This window comes from Schistocerca piceifrons, chromosome X (genome assembly GCF_021461385.2).
Source record: "Schistocerca piceifrons isolate TAMUIC-IGC-003096 chromosome X, iqSchPice1.1, whole genome shotgun sequence".
Taxonomy (NCBI): Eukaryota; Metazoa; Arthropoda; class Insecta; order Orthoptera; family Acrididae; genus Schistocerca; species Schistocerca piceifrons.
Window position 1 is genome coordinate 629,005,382 of NC_060149.1, and position 16,908 is coordinate 629,022,289.

The 16,908-nt window shown below is 38.7% G+C and overlaps 1 protein-coding gene across 1 annotated transcript in view; it reads left to right on the top strand.

Annotated features, from left to right (window-relative positions):
- The first annotated feature begins 12,157 nt into the window (after positions 1-12,157).
- LOC124722546 (F-BAR domain only protein 2-like) overlaps positions 12,158-16,908 on the top strand; it is a 313,554-nt gene continuing 308,803 nt past the window's right edge. Inside the window, exon 1 of the mRNA XM_047247688.1 lies at positions 12,158-12,281. Coding sequence (XP_047103644.1) covers positions 12,252-12,281 — 30 coding nt within the window. The 5' untranslated portion in view covers positions 12,158-12,251. The remainder of the gene's footprint in view (positions 12,282-16,908) is intronic.

Here is a 16,908-nt window from a genome sequence, read left to right on the forward strand (position 1 = left end):
TTGATTGCCTCTTCGTCTCTGGTGAAAAATTATGGAGCCTTGTTTCATCACCTGTCACAATTATTCCAAGAAATTCATCTCCACCATTCTCGTACTGTTCCAAAAGTTCGCTGCGTACCGTTTTTCTTGTTTCTTTGTGAGTCACTGTCAACATCCTGGGAACCCACCTGGCACAAACCTTTTTTAACGCCAACACTTTCAGTATTCTGCAAACACTTCCTTCCCCTATCCCAATGTAGCGGGAAAATTCGTTCACTGCGATGCGTCTGTCAACAGCCACCAATTCGTTAACTCTCTGCACATTGTCTGGAGCGTGTGCAGTACGAGGCGTGCTGCTGCGAGGACAATCCTCAATATTGCCGTGCCCGCTTTCATCACGTGACCTGATTGCTCACCGACTAACTGTACTGCGATCGACAGCAACATCTCCATACACCTTTATCAACCTCTTGTGGATGTTTCCCACTGCCTCGTTTTCACAGCAAAGGAATTCTATGACAGCACGTTGCTTCGGACAAACGTCAAGTGTAGCAGCCATCTTGAAGACATGCTGTGACGACCCCACTCATGGGAACAGGTTGAACTAAGTTTGAAAACAAGCGGGAAGGATGTATCTACACACTGTAAAATTTTCACACATGCAGAATGAAAACTGTATTTTTACAAAAATAGTGTGCATTTATTTTGGAGTGACCCTGGTGTATGACAAGGTGACATATAATCCCGTAAAAATTTCTAACATCTTTAACAATCAATTCTTAACTGCAGCAGAACATGTGGGCTGTAAGGGCTCATTAAATATGGCCATTAATTTATTACAATGAGATGACTATAACTTATAAGACCCAATTTGTATAGCTGCAGTTATTATTAGCGAAGTGAAACATATAATCAGAGCCTTAAAAAATAAAAATACCGCAGGTATAAATTATAAAGCACTATAGTGGTTATATATGTCCTGTCCTGTGTTAAATTTTCAATGAATTTTTGCAGCAAGGCGTTGTCTCAGAGAGATTAAAGTTTGCTATAGTAAAACCACTTTTTAAAAAGGTTGACAAAACTAATGTACCCATCTACCATCCAATATCTCAGCTAAGTTGCTTCCCAAAAATATTATTGTAGACCATCTCAATACTTGCACCATCCTAAACAAAAACCAGTTTAGGTTCCAAAAAACAGATCAGCAGAACAGGCTATTTTCTCTTTAACAAATGAAATTCTTGAGTCAGCAAATAACAAAAGTCACCTATTGGAATTTTCTGACTTGTCAAAGACCTTTGACTGTGTAGACCAAAACATCATCTTAGGGAAGGCCAACTCTATGGTTTGAATGATAGCACCAGGAGATGGATTGAATCATATCTACACAATGGAAAGCAGCAGTAGAACAGGAAATAGAAAGCATTATACTCAATGTCCATCCTTATTTCTCTTCTTTCTTGTGTTTCTCTTGTCACATTACAAACCGCACTGCATGCTCTACTTACAAGCCACACTGTATCAACCGTCTCAACTGCACACAACAGAAGCCTACAAGATCACCCTGATTGGTGGTGCAGCATCTTATGTCCCACATTACACCTGCTGATATAATTAGTCCTATATTTTCAGATTGATCACTCTTCCTGTGCCATATCCTGTACTTTTGCGTGTTCACTCCAGCACCTTTCCGGTGCCACACAATATTGTATCTCATCCTACAAGCCCCTCCCCACCCCCCACACTTCCTCCGTTCTATCCCAGTTCGCACCCACTAATTCCACCATGCAATCGCATCTGCCATCCCCCTTCTTCACAGTTATCCACCGTCAGACCTGCTACCCGCAGTAATATATAATTTTTTATTAGTTATTCTTTCCTTTGATTCTTGTGACTTCCTGCCATTTTTAGTGAGCTTTCGCCTTTCGCTATCGTCGACTACCTCAGATTTCTTCTTGTTTCGCCTTTTCGTGAATTTTCACAAGTATTTGGGTGTATTTTTGTGTAATATTTCCTACGTAATTCTACGTTATTTACTTAATGTTTGGCATTTTTCCACCCCATTGTCAGATCCCAGTCCCACATACTGTTTCTGCGTTGTTGCTTCGTTCATGGAATCCCCCCCACCCCATGGCCCTACCATCAAATTACCCTATCTCTGGCTGCCACTCCTCCTTCCACAATGACCTCCACATGTTCAGATTCCGCTAATCCTTAGCCCTCACCAATATAGTCCTGCAAAACCATGTTATTGATCATGTTATCTACAACAATCTCCAAACCTCCCCCATGTCCCCTCATAGCTGACAAACCATGTCTCACACTTACCCCACTCTAAAAAACTCCCTCCCACCACCACACAGAATCCAGAACCTAAACAGACCCGCAACACAGTCATGAACCTTTCCTCCAGAAGCCTTAGCCCCACAGAAATATCAGTCCTTTGCAAAGGCCTCACCTTTTGCCCCACTCCCAAATTAAATCATGCAGGACTTGTTAGAGACCTTCTCGCCTTCTCCTGGTACCTACAGTGGAAACACTTTTCCGCCTCCGACCCTACCAATCAGACTCAAATAAAGACCAATACTGAACCTTGCCTAACAGTCCACTCCCCCCTGGCCCCAAACCACCCCCTGTTAACTTTCCAGAATTTCTTACCTCGAACCTTGCCTCACCATCATTCCCAAAACGCCTCAACATGCAAGCTAACCCCACATCCACAGAAAGAACCACAGTCCACCATCCAAAGACTGATCCTGGCATTATAATCCTACCCGCAGGAAAGGCTCCACCACTGCTGTTTGAACCACAAGGATTACCTGGCAGGACTCCGCCAGATGTCAGATACTTCTGCCTACACACCTTGCCACAATGACCCCATTCCAGTAATCCAGCAGGACCACCAGTCACTACGCAAATCGGTTGGCTCAACCCAGAACCTATCCCTGGAGTCCATCTCTCTACTCACCCATATCACTCCCTGCACTCCTACCTTCCACATGCTTCCTAAACTCCATAAACCTAACCACCCAGGATGCCTCCACCAACTCTCCACAGTTTCTGTCTCTTTACCACATAGTGCCCTGCTCGTCACTATTGATGCCACCTCCCTGTACACTAACATTCCTAATGCCCAAGGCGTTACTGCTGTTGAACACTACCTTCCCCAACGCCCTACTGATTCCAAACCAACAACCTCCTTCCTAGTAGCCATGACCAACTATATCCTCACCCACAATTACATCTATTTTGAAGGCATTCTTACAAACGAATCCAGGGCACGGCTATGGGCACCTGCATGGCACCATCCTATGCCAAACTATTCATGAGTCATCTAGAGGAATCCTTCCTAAACACACAGAATCGTAAACCTCTCACCTGGTTCAGATTCATTGACAACATCTTTGCTATTTGGATTGTAGATGAGACACCCTGTCCACATCCGTCCAGAACCTCAAAAACTTCTACTCCATTTGCTTCACGTGGTCCTACTCAACCCAACAACCCACTTTCCTAGATGTTGACCTCCACCTCAAAGATGGCTACATTAGTACCTCCGTCCATATCTGACCTACTAACCACCAGCCATACCTCCACTTTGACAGCTGCCACTCGTTCCCCACCAGGAAGTCCTTTTCGTACAACCTATCCACCCATGGTCGTCACATCTGCAGTGACGAGCAGTCCCTCCAAAATATACTGAAGGTCTCACTGAAGTCTTCACTGACAGCAATTGTCCTCCCAACCTTGTACAAAAACAAATCTTCCGTGCGTTATCTTTACAATCTCCCACCACTTCCCAAAGTCCCACCATCTGGCCACAGAGGAGCATTCTCCTCGTAACTCAGTACCACCTAGGACTGGAGCAACTGAATCACATTCTCTGCCAGGCTTTCGATTACCTCTCGTCATACCCTGAAATGAGAAATGTCCTGCCCACTATCCTTCCCACCCCTACCAAGAGTGGTATTCCACCGTCCATAGAACCTACACAATATACTCGTCCATCCTTACACAACCCCTGCTCCCAATCCCTTGCCTCATGGCTCATATCCCTGTAACAGACTTAAATGAAAGACCTGTCCTGTACATCCTCCCACCACTGCCTACTACAGTCCAGTCACTAACATCAACTATCCCATCAAAGACAGGGCTACCTGTGAAACCAGTCATGTGGTCAACAAGCTGAGCTGCAACCACTGTGCCGTTAGTCACTGTCCTCACCCATCCAGCCTCTTGCCTGTTCCCATTCCAGCACTACACAGCCATCATTCCACTACCACACCCAGTCTCTTTTTATTTATCTCATTTTCCGCTACTTCCCCCCCCCCCCCCCCCACTCTGTCCTCACCTTCCTAGCCCTGCATCTAACCTGCAGTACTTCACTGTCCACCACTCCCATCATACTATCCCGTATTTAATTGTGTACACATTTAAAATTAACAAAATGTCAACAGCTAAACAATTACCATCTAGAAAAGGCCATTTTGGTAAAAATAAATTATGTAAACTGTAAGATAATGTAAATAGACAACGATAGCAAAGAAGAAACACAAACACCACTAGCATTGGTAAATGAGGAAAACGGCATATCCAATCTAGATGATCTTGTCACTTCTCAGTTATGTGAACGAAAGTAGAGGTCTAACACTACCTAGAAAATTTATGTTTTTGAGTTGCTCTTGTTCAATTAAAATGGACTCATCTCTGTAAGCCACATGTTCTAAAATTTCTAATTCTTCTAACACGTCAAGCCTTTAACCTTTACTTTCTTTATGCAAAAGTTCTAAGTCTTCTAGTTTCTGTGGTGTGTGTTTGAGAAGAAGAAGATGTTCAGCTAAAATGGAATTTTACACCTTTATCTAGAAGGTAATCCTTATATCTTACTTTGAATGGGCTACCTACGTGTCCCACATAATAGTTAGGGCAGTATTTACATGTAATTTTATGAACACCAGAATTATTGACACGATCTTCTGTTGTTCTGATGGAATGGCTTAGTTTTTATTTTAGACCACTGTTTACAGGGAAAGCATTTCTGCAGCCATATTTCTCATTCAACGGTCTATCTACCTTTGGCGACACATTTCCTAGAAATGGTGTATAGATAAACGTATTACTCTCACTTCCCGTCTTCAAACTACTAGTGCCTACAACTGTACACTTAACAGCTTCTCTTTTTTCTTTTTTTTTTTTGCAATATGATCAGTCAGTCTGAGGTTATATCCATTGTTTATTGCAATGGCTTTTATTACAGATACTTCTTTTTGAAAGTAATGCTATTCTAAGGGAGTGCACACTGAATGATGTATTGCATAGTGGAAAAAAGCAGGTTTTTGGATGATATGAGTCAGCTGGAATGATGTTATCTGCAAAAGGAGATTTATGGAAAATGTCAAAGCTGATTTTGTTCTTGAGTAACCTTAGTTTCAAACCTAGGAATTAAGTTTTCTGCTATAGTTTTGTATTTTTTGTGACATTAATTTTCTCATGGTGGTTGTTAAAAGCATGTAACATTCGTTGTAGATCTTGGTCACTGCCATTAAACACTGTCAGCACATCATCTATATATCAAACATAGAAGGGAGTCATACTCTTCAAAACAGGATACCTTTTGAAATGAATTTCTTCTAACACATTTACAAAAGTGTCTGCTGGTATTCCAGATAACAGACACCCTATAACTAAAGCAAATGGTTGCTCTCACATTTCCAACATATTCACTGTTAATATTTCCTTCTGAAGAAGATGTTTATGTAACCATTGAAATCATGCTTAATGGATTTTAAAAACCTTCCATCTTGCAAGTGATTGGCTGTTTATTATTTCTTCATGAAGGTTTCATCCAACAATTGCTGCTACAGCCATTTAGAAAATTCTAAAGTAGTATATAGAAGCACGTATGAATAAATGAAAGATAGACACTACCTACAGGAAGATTGAAAAGGCCTTTGGAAAAAATAGAAGCAGCTGTATAAATACTTTGATCAAGAGCCCAGATGGCAAACCAGTACTAAAGAAAGAATGGAAAGCTGAAATGTGGAAGGAACATATACACAGGCTACATGAGGGAAATGAACTTGAAGCCTGTATTATAGAAAGGAAAGAGGACATAGATGAAGATGGAAATGGAAATGAGTGTTTGGTTTCATTAGCTGGAAGGCCCCTTATGGGGCAGGTCCAGCCGCCTCGGTGCAGGTCTTATTAGATTCGATGCCACATTGGGCGACCTGCGCCCTAGATGGGGATGAAATGATGATGAAGACAATACAACACCCAATCCTTGAGTGGAGAAAATCCCCGACCCAGGTGGGAATCAAACCCAGGCCCCTTAAGACAGCAGTCCATCATGCTGACCATTCAGCTATCGGGGCATACATAGATGAAGATGAGATGGGAGGTATCATACTGTAAGAAGAATAATTTGACAGAGCAGTGAAAGACCTATGTCAAAACAAGATCCCTGGAGTAGATGACATTCCATCTGGACTGCTGATATTCTTGGGAGAGCCAGCCATAACAAAACTATTCCACCTGATGTGCAATATATATGAAACAGTTGAAATACTCTTAGGCTTCAAGAATAATACAATAATTCCAATTCCATAGCAATCAGGTGACGCAAGGTGTGAAATTAAAGAACTATGAGTTTAATAAGTCATGGTTGCATAATACTAACACAATCTCTTTGTAGGAGAATGGAGAAACTGCTAGAAGACGACCTGGGGGAAGATCAGTTTGGATTTCAGACAAGTGTAGGAGCACGCGAGCCAATATTCACCCTACAACGTTTCTTGGAATGTAGGTTAAGGAAAGGAAAATCTATGTTTATAGCATTTGTAGACTTAGAGAAAGTTTTGACAATGTTGACTAGAATACTATCTTTGAACTTCTGAAGGTAGCAGGGGTATAAGCATGGAGCAAAATGCTATTTACAACTTGCACAGAGACCAGAAAACAGCTGCAACTGTGGGTGGGCATAAAAGGAAAGTAGTGGTTGAGAAGAGTTGGTTGTAGCCTATCCCCAATACTATTCAATCTGTAGTTTGAGCAAGCAGTAAAGGAATCCAAAGAAAAATTTGGAGAAGGAGCTAAAATCCAGGGATAAAAAACGAAAACCTTGAGGTTTGCCTATGCCACTGTAATTCTGTCAGAGACAGCAAATGACTTGGAAGAGCGATTCAGCAGACTGGATGATGATGTTCGGTTTATGGGCACTGAACTGTGCAGTCATCAGCACCCATACAAAGTCCCAATTTTTACACAATCCAATTTTTTTCACAGTCCAATCTAGCCACTGGCACAAATAATGATGATCATGAAATGATGAGGACAACATAAACACCAATCCCCAGGCAGAGAAAATCCCCAACCTAGCCGGTAATCAAATCCGAGACCTGTTGATCCAGAAGCAGCAATGCTAGCCACTAGACCACGAGCTGCCGACAATGAACAGATTAGACCATCTCTTGAATGAATATAAGAAGGACATTAAGAACAGCAGAACTAGGTCAGTGGAATATAGCGGAATTAAATTAGTCGATGCTGGTTGATTAGATTAGGAAACAAGACACTAGAAGAAGTAGATGAGCTTTGCATTTGGGCAGTAAATTAACTGATGATAGCCAAAGTAGAGAGGATATCAAAAGTAGGCTGACAATAGCAACAGCGTGTTTCAAAAGAAAAGAAATTTGTGTTAACATAGAATATATATTTAAGTGATAAGTAGTCTTTTCTTAGAGTATCTATATCTAGTGTTGCATTGTATGGAACTGAAACATGAACGTTTTACTCTGGAATGAAAGTATCTTGTAAAACCGAAAGAAAACTGTATCTGTCAGTCAGAAACAGCTGTAGTATTGACTATAGCTCATTACAAGACAAACTGCAAAATATTAAAGACAGTAATACAGACATTAAAGCAAATACGTTATGAGAAATAGGTAATCATGTCAGATACTGGTAACAAAATAAAGACAATATGGAATATAGTGATTGAGGATACTGATAGAACCAGACATTAAGAGGAGCTGATAGTATTAAGGGTAAATGGAACATTGGTAACAAATAAGTGCAGTGTTGCTAAAACATCTCAGACATGTCCTTAAAATAACTTCAGTAAGGTAAATGAGACCCTGAGTGCATCAGTAGAAATAATGTCTAACATAAAATCTTTAAAATAAAAAAATTCTAGTGATTATGATAAAATATAAACGAAGTTAATTAAAGAGTGTGTTTTTAGTTTATAATATCTGTGTAATCAGATCAAATCAAATCAGATCCTGTAATTTATCTGAAGACAACATTGCTGTTGGATGAGAAATCGTCTGGTACAAGCTATGTTTTTATAGATACGATTTTACAGTAGAATATAGTATTGTATACTTAATTTACATAAATGCTAATTTACATTTGTCCTGTCAGTGGAAAATTTTCTGAATGTTTGAAATAAGCGGAAGTAAAGCCTTTCTTTAAGAAAGAGACTAAAGAGATACTGTCACATTTCCATCTGGTTTCACTTTTTCCAGCATTTTTGAAAATTTTAGAAAAGATAATATAGATTTGGATTTTTGATCATCTGACAGCAAATGATGCATTTCCTAAGCCATAGTTTGAGTTTCCAAAGAGTTTCCAAGGCTGTCTATACATAAAGCGAGAAGGCACGTATTTCGTTAGTCTATAAATTATAGGCTATTGGTGTATTTTGTGAGCTGCCAAAGGAAATTGAGTATGTAAATCACAGTATCCTTTTAAGGAATTAAGATTATTACATTTTAATAAGAAATGCCGCAAAATGGTTCAAATTCCATATCTCTGACAGGAAATAAAGGGTGTCATTACGAATGAGATATGTATGAAGCTGTCAGGCATCATCCATCTGGTATGATTACATGTCATGTCCCACAAGGTTCCATTTCAGGGCCCTTACTTTTTCATATGTATACCAATGACCTTTCATCTGTAACATTAGCAACTGTCCAGTTTGTTTAGTTTGAAGATGATACACACATTACAATAAATAACGAATCAAGTATAGCCTTAAAAAGATCATGTAATGAAATTTTCATGGACATTAATAAATGGTTCCTATCGAATTCTTTACCATGAATCTCTGAAAAAAGACTCTACGTGCAGTTTAGAACTTTTAAGAGGTTTCCCACCAGTTCATACTTAAAATATGATGACAAACGGACAGAAGAAGATAACAAATTCAACTGGGATGAGCATACAACAGAGCTGCTGAAGAGCCTGAACAAATATCTAGTTGCAGTACACATATTGTCAGACGTAAGTGATATAAAAATAAAAACAGGTGGCATACTGTGGTAACTTTCTTTCCATAGTATCATACGATATTATTTTGTGGGATAGCTCATAAAGTCAAGTTAAAGTTTTAGTTCTACAAAAACCTGTAATAATAATCATTCGTGGTGTGAACTCAAGAACATCCAGCAGAGTCTTGTTTAAGGAACCAGAGATACTAAGTACTGCTTCTCAATATATTTATTTTTTAATGAAATTTTTCATAAAAAATACATCCCTTTTTCAAACCAACAACTCAGTTCATGGAATCATTGCTAGAAATAAGAATAATCTCCACAAATATTTGAAGTTACTTGTTTTGGAGCAGAAAGTTTTCCTCAGGAACACACATTTTCAATAACTTGCCAGCAACCATATGCTGTTTAAGAGGAACCGAAGAGGTTTATTGGTAGCGAGCTCCTTCCATCCCATTTACGAATTTCTTAGTAGAACCAACTGATGTGTATGTGTTATGAATAATATCAAATGATGTACAATCTATCTTCTATGCAAACTCAGTACAGTAATGTGTTCATTCTAAATAACTGTTGTAAAATGATTTTTGTATACAGGGTGAGTCACTAACTATTGCCACCTAGAATAACTCTGAAAGTATGATAGTAACTGAAAAGTTTGTGAGACAAATGTTGCATGGGACTATGGGGGCCATAATATGACCTTGGTTTTTTGTTGCTAGGTGGGGTCACATCAGAGTTATGAAGGTCAGCTTTGCTTTTTTTTTTAAAGGGATGCTATAGTCTGATACTTATTTTCTGATAGCGGCTATCAAGATTAATCCAATGATGTGTAACAGTAAAGTCTTTGTAAATGAGGGTCAAAAAGGTGTCATGAACGTCCATTTACACAAGGTGTTCGAAGTGATGACCATTGATATCAATGCAATGCTGCAATCTTCTTATCATGGATTGAGTGGTATTCCTTATCAGTTCAACATTTATCAAAGCACATGCTCTGACAATTCTGTCTTGTGTACCGTGCAAATAGTAAATATTCGCCGAATACGGCATAACCATCTAATGTGCCCTTGAGATGTAAACACCATTCGTCGGTTTCGTAATACTACAGTAATAGGAACGGTAATAGTAGAATCTTCGTATCAAGTGAATGTGAATGATGTATTCCTTCGAAGAACAAGAGACTTATATTCTGAAAGACATCCCCAACGTACTCACCCTATACGTCGTTCATTTAAATATGTGCATGATAAATTGAGAACAACTGGATCTTTAACACATCGGAAACATACCTGGCAAAGGAAAGTTACTGACGAGGAAACGAAAATTGGTACTCTTGCCACTATGGTTCGATATCCTTGTGTTAGTTCGCACTGAATTGCAAAGGAATATGGCATAAACCAGAGTAGTATTATTCGTGTTCTGCATCGCCATAAATATAATCCTTACCATGTCACTCTCCACCAAGAATTAACTGGTACGGATTGTAAGCGTTGCATTGAGTTTTGCCGTTGGGCTCAACTTCAGATTCAGAGCAATGGCACATGATTTTATACACTGATGAGGCTACATTCACAAACCATGGAAATGTTAATCTGCATAACATGCATTATTGGGCAACTGAAAATCCATGTTGGCTGCTGAAAGTTGCACATAAAAACATTGGTTCGTGAATGTATGGTGTGGGATTCCAGATGACAAAATTATAGGCCTCTATTTCATTGAAGGGAATCTTAATGGTAGGAAGTACACCACATTCCTGCAAGAAACATTAGGTCTGTTGTTGGAAGAAGTACCTTTAGGTAACAAGGAACAGAATGTGGTATCTACACGATGGGTGTCTTGCACATTTTTCGCTGATGGATAGAAATGAGTTGCAGAGACAATTCTCAAATCGTTGGATTGGATGCAGACGGAGATGTGTCGTGGCCGGCTCATTCGCCAGATTTGATGCTTCTGGATTTTTTCTTGTGGGGATTCGTAAAAGACATTGTTTATAAAGACGTTCCAGCTACACCTGAAGATATGCGAGAGAGAATTGTCAGAGCATGTGCTTCGATAAGTACCGAAGTGATATGGAATACCACTCAGTCCATGATAAGAAGATTGCAGCACTGCATTGATACCAATGGTCATCACTTCGAATACCTTCTGTAAATGGACATACATATCACCTCTCTATGTATATATTGGAACGAAAGACACATCTAATCTAATCTAATTCCAACGATTCCGAGACATTTGGATACTCAGTTTTCCGTTTATTCGGACGGGATTTGTTTCAGGCTGTCCAAATACGGTAACTCTCAAAATATGTGACGTTATATACCAGACAATCCTCATCAGCTGTTGTGTAGTTTTAAAATCGGTGTTTTGTGCCAATCTATGGATTAGTTTTGTGTTTGCCTCCCTGCAGAAATAGTTAGGGAACACGTCCCACACAAGTCCTTCTGAGCCACATTGTCACATTTTCAAGCTTTTTCGTTCGTGACGTTATTTTATTATTTGCAGAGCATATTTTATTACAATAATTCCAAATTCTGAAATATACACAGAGTTTTCATAACAAAACATTGTTGCAAGGGACCCACCCGAGTCGATGGTTTCATGCCTCCAAATAGCAGGCGCTTCCTTTTTACAATATGCCTTTGTACCTGACAATTTTAAACTGGAAACTCTGATAAACTTTGCAGATATGTCGAGGTACAAGATGTTTGGAACACATTTACTTATTATATATATCTTCATGGCAACTAATAAATAAATGTGATTAATGATGCTATTGTCGTATTAAATGAAAAACATACCAACTTCTTTTTGCGATTTTCAAACATCTTTGTCTTGATACTAAGACCACAAACAGTGTTATCTTTGCATCTAGGTTTGAAAAATTGAATGGAGGGGGGTGTCGCCATATTACAGCTGTATGGGTGTGTTGGGGGTCATTGTCAGTCGTTGTGAGTGATTTGTTTATGTGATGGGTATTGCCTTACCATGACGGTCGATTTTGGTGATTATTTCTGGGTAAGTGAAGTGACTATAGATTTTCAGTGGACCACTGTTGTGTCAACAGGATGCTGTACAGAAAATGTTAACGTAACTGGATTTAATTACGGTGTTTCTTGTTCCCCTGAATGTTAAACCTTGTTAATGTACATATTACGAGTTGCAGAAAGCGGCTGGAGATCGTTTTATATCTCTTACGTAATTAAGAAGTTTTTGAGAAAGATAGCATAATTTACATGGAATGTCAGGGGTTGCAAGTGTTTTGCGGTGATTACGAAGTTTATAAACTGCGTTTTCGCTGGTTTAGCGCTACTATTTGTTTGTTATATGATAAAAAGGGAAGCTGATGCATTTCTGTATTGTAGTACAATATGCCAGTAGACTGAAGCTATGAAGTGAACTTATGACATTTGTCATAATGAGGGTACTGTTTACATTACGCCGCTCATGCGTTTGATGTTACTTTTATTGCGTTTAGGAGAATGTTTGTGTATGGTGTTATTCTTATGTGCTGTACACGGCCGTAATGCAATACACGAATTGTTTACTATACATTGTTGTTAGTTATGTTTCTCTGATAAGTTATTCTATGCTATTGCGCTTAGGCTGTTTTCGTTTAACGTAGACCTTATATACGGAGTCCAGTGACTACGACATCTCGCTGTATATTCAGTCGTAATTGACGTTCAGAAACTTTTCGATTAGAATTTCAGCACAAGTAAATTGCCTTGCACTCCCCTTCTACCCTGAGTGTTTGATGGAGATGGTGCATACTTTTTCTTTAGGAAGCCCAACTCCTATTTTTCTCAAATGGCATCGCGAAAGTCATGGATGATACAGTCCGGAAGATGTAGCATTTCTCAGTTTTGAAAAAAAACATTTGGCTCACTACCACCCCTACGCTTATTATTGAAATTATGATTATATGTGGTGTGAAGCTAATTTTGTGGCTGGCTTGAGGATTTATTGATAGGGATTACACACCATGTTATCTTGGATGGAGATTCATGCCCAGATGAGCCCAAAGGAAGTCTGTTGGGACCATCGCTGTTTTTGTTGTATATTAATGACCCTGCAGACAGTATTAATTGTAATCTCAGACTTTTTGCAGTTGATGCAGTTACTTATAATGACTGTTGTCTGAAAAAAGCTACACAAGTATTCAGTCACATCTTGATAGTGGTGCAAAGATTGGCCACTTGCTGTAAGTGTTCAGAAATGTAAAATTGTGATTTTTGCAAAATGAATAAACTCAGTATCCATTGACTACCCTATCAGTAAGCCGAAGCTGGAATTGACCAACTCGTACAAGTACTTCAGAATAACACTTTGTAAGGATGTGGAATAAAATGATCACATTGGCTGTGTTGTAAGAATGCAGCTGGCAGACTTTGGTTTAAAAGTAGGGAAATGCAGTCAGTATATGAAGGAGTTTGCTTACAAGTCCCTCGTGTGACCCATCTTAGAATGTTATTAAGATGTCTGGGATCCATATTGAATAGGAGTTGCAAGGGATATTGAACATATGTTCCTACAGAGGAGAGCAGCACAAACACAAGTTTTTCTTTCATGGGAGAGTGTCAGAGGTGCAAAGAACCTGAACTACAGACACCTCATAATAGATGCAAGCTATCCTGAGAAACTTCACTAACAATGTTTCAAGAACTAGCATGAAAGGGTGAATGTAGGAATAGACCCCCATGTATCACTCCTACAGGTACAACGAGGACAAGATTAAATTAATGGCAGCACACTCAGAAGCATTTAAACAACTGTTCTTCCTGTACTCTGTACATGAATGGAACAGGAAGAAGCTCTAATCGCTAGTACAATGGAAAGTATCCTCTGCAATGAACTTTACAGTGGTTTGCAGAGTATAATGTAGACTATAAAATATTTCGGGTCTAGTGCAGCAGGGGATACAACCCGTCGGCTTTGGACAATGACGTCACAAGTCGCCAGATAGCAGTTTACCATTTTCGCTTTTGCTGTTATGTTTCAGTTTCGTTTTTTTTACTGATTGCTTAATAAAGTGGATCTGTTTATTCTATCTCGTGAGATTTTTTTTTAAAAAAGCCAAAAAACACTTATCAGCCACTGAAGGGAGCTACAACACTAAGAAGAATCGCTTCGCGATTGGCGACTTGTGACGTCAATGTCCAAAGCCGACGGGTTGTATCCCCTGCTGCACTAGTCCCAATATTTCTTAATCTCTCTCAAAATGCTACACAGCGAACCACCCTCACCCTTCGCTCCCCTCCCCCAAATGAAAAATATCCTCTTTTTCACACTGGTTCTCATTTCTTTCTTGTGAAGACATTGCAATTGCATGGTGTTTTTTATGTGTGTTACACTTTGCTCACCATGTATCATACCAAAGGACTATATATAAGAATAGCTCAGTTCTTAGCTGTACGGTAAAAGAGTTGTTAAATAGAATAGACATTATCAGAGCCTTGATGTTTTATGTTTATAAATATTATTCTTATTTACATATTATGATGTACTGACCATAGATTCAGTCAGAAACAATGTAAATGTGGTGTTGTAGTATTCTTGTTGTCCTGCTGTTTAAATAAGAGCTGTACATTACACATTGTTGTTCTAGTACTGTAACACTACTTAGTAATGGATACAATGTTAATGAAAGGTTTTCAAATAAAGGAATGAAGAGAAGGAAAATATCCAAGTAGACCTTCAATAAGTTTTCTCTTTTCAACTGTAGGAAAGCAGACATTAAATTGTGAAACCAACTCTCAGCTTCCCCAGGATGTAAATTTTGATTATTGTACTTCATGTCAGTCAGATGTCGCAAAGAGGCAGAAGATAACAAATTTAAGAGGCTTTGGGTTCTTAAAGTATTTTAGAAAATGCACAAAAGAAGTTCCAGGAAAGGAAGTTGATATAATTAGCAACCTATTTTCAGATCTAGTACTTGTAATATTCAAACTGTGTATGTGACCTCTGTACATGCAGCATGATGGAATGACATTCTGTACTGGTAGAAACTGTAGTGCTATATTAGTTTTCCAGATTAAAATTGTGATCTCATTCTATGGGGTTTGTTGCTTGGCTTTTTAACCATTAAGGTTTGCCATAGAGGTTTACTGAAAGGTAGTCATTATTATTCTAAAGATTTGCTTGCATGGAATCGGATGGTTAGGGTTCAAATTATTGTTGATTGTCTAGAACCGCCTCAGTTGTTGGAGGAGGTGTAAAGGAATCAGCTTTAGTCTTTTGGAAGGAACCATACCATCATACTTGTTACATCATTCAAGTTACTGTGGATAATCTTTATCAGAGGGATTGAAGAGATTTAAACCCCACTACTTCCAAATCTGAGGCAAGTCCCTTAACTATACCACCACCTTTCATGATAATGGTCTGTCAGTTGACATTAACCAGATAAGTTAACTTTTGGATCATCTCTACTGCAAGAAGCATGTTTTATTAGCATAGGTGCACAGATACTCTATTATGAAAACAATTTCAGGGTTATGTCCTAATTATTTCTAAATAACTTAAGCTATTCATATGACACTCAAATGATAGTACCACTTGGTGTTTATAAACTGAAATTGACTGTAAATCTTATGATCAGTCCGCTTGTTTATATAACTGTAGTTATTACTCTGGGTATGGCAGATATTTTTTTTTGAAACATTCCACCTGGGGAGTAGATCTGAAATCTTATCTTCATTGTACTCAGATAGTGGTATGTATTTGTATTACGTAGACCAGGTGAGAATAGTTGTCCATTTATGTGTATACAAATCATTGAAGTCTGGAGTAAGACTGCATGATGTGAGAGACTAACAGTTTAATTTTAACTTTACCTTCAGAATTTGTAGAGGCAAGAAGAACCACTGCCAACTAGGTCTATTTGATTTGTACCCTTCTTTGACAAGAAACTGGTATTGTCTTTCAGCATAATAATGCCTAATAATGTGGGTAGTGAGGCTAGTACAGTGGTACATAGTCTCTGGGGTGAAAATTGGGAAGACATTCAACTCAGTGAGCTTGCTTCTTCAGTATATGTAAAGAAGTTGTAGTAAAGAAAGTGAACGGCTTAGTGATTTTGCCTCTTGACATGCTTATATCAGTGTAACATACATAGGGAACAAATACCAAGATTTCCTTTAGTTGAATATGTGATTTCTGTGTGAGGATTTCTGTTCAGATGGAAGAAGTAGCTGTTAATACCAAGCTTCATGTCATGTCCCTCGTATCTAATAAAACTTGTTTGTCCACTGGAACTGTGTAGTATATTTAATAATGGTTTACTGTCAGCATTGGGGAAATTATAAAACATTTTATTTGTACCAGTAAGTAGGCAGAACTTGCACAAGCTGATGTTTCAATTGTATTGAGTCAAATTCAGCTTCAGATTACAAGAAGGAAAACATTAATTGTTGAACCACTAAGGAGTAATCGCTGACACAGGTGCTATGAAATACCAGGCTCAAAAATATTGTTGCATTGTACTTTCGTGAGTCACCTGTGTGTGTGTTGCAATGTAATCTGTTTGTACACACATCAGAATACACATGCCTAAAAGCACTAAAATTATAAGGAGGTTATGCAGACAATTTTCTTACTACCAGTGTTTCTGAAGAATTTTGGAAAGGCTATGTGTAAGAGTATT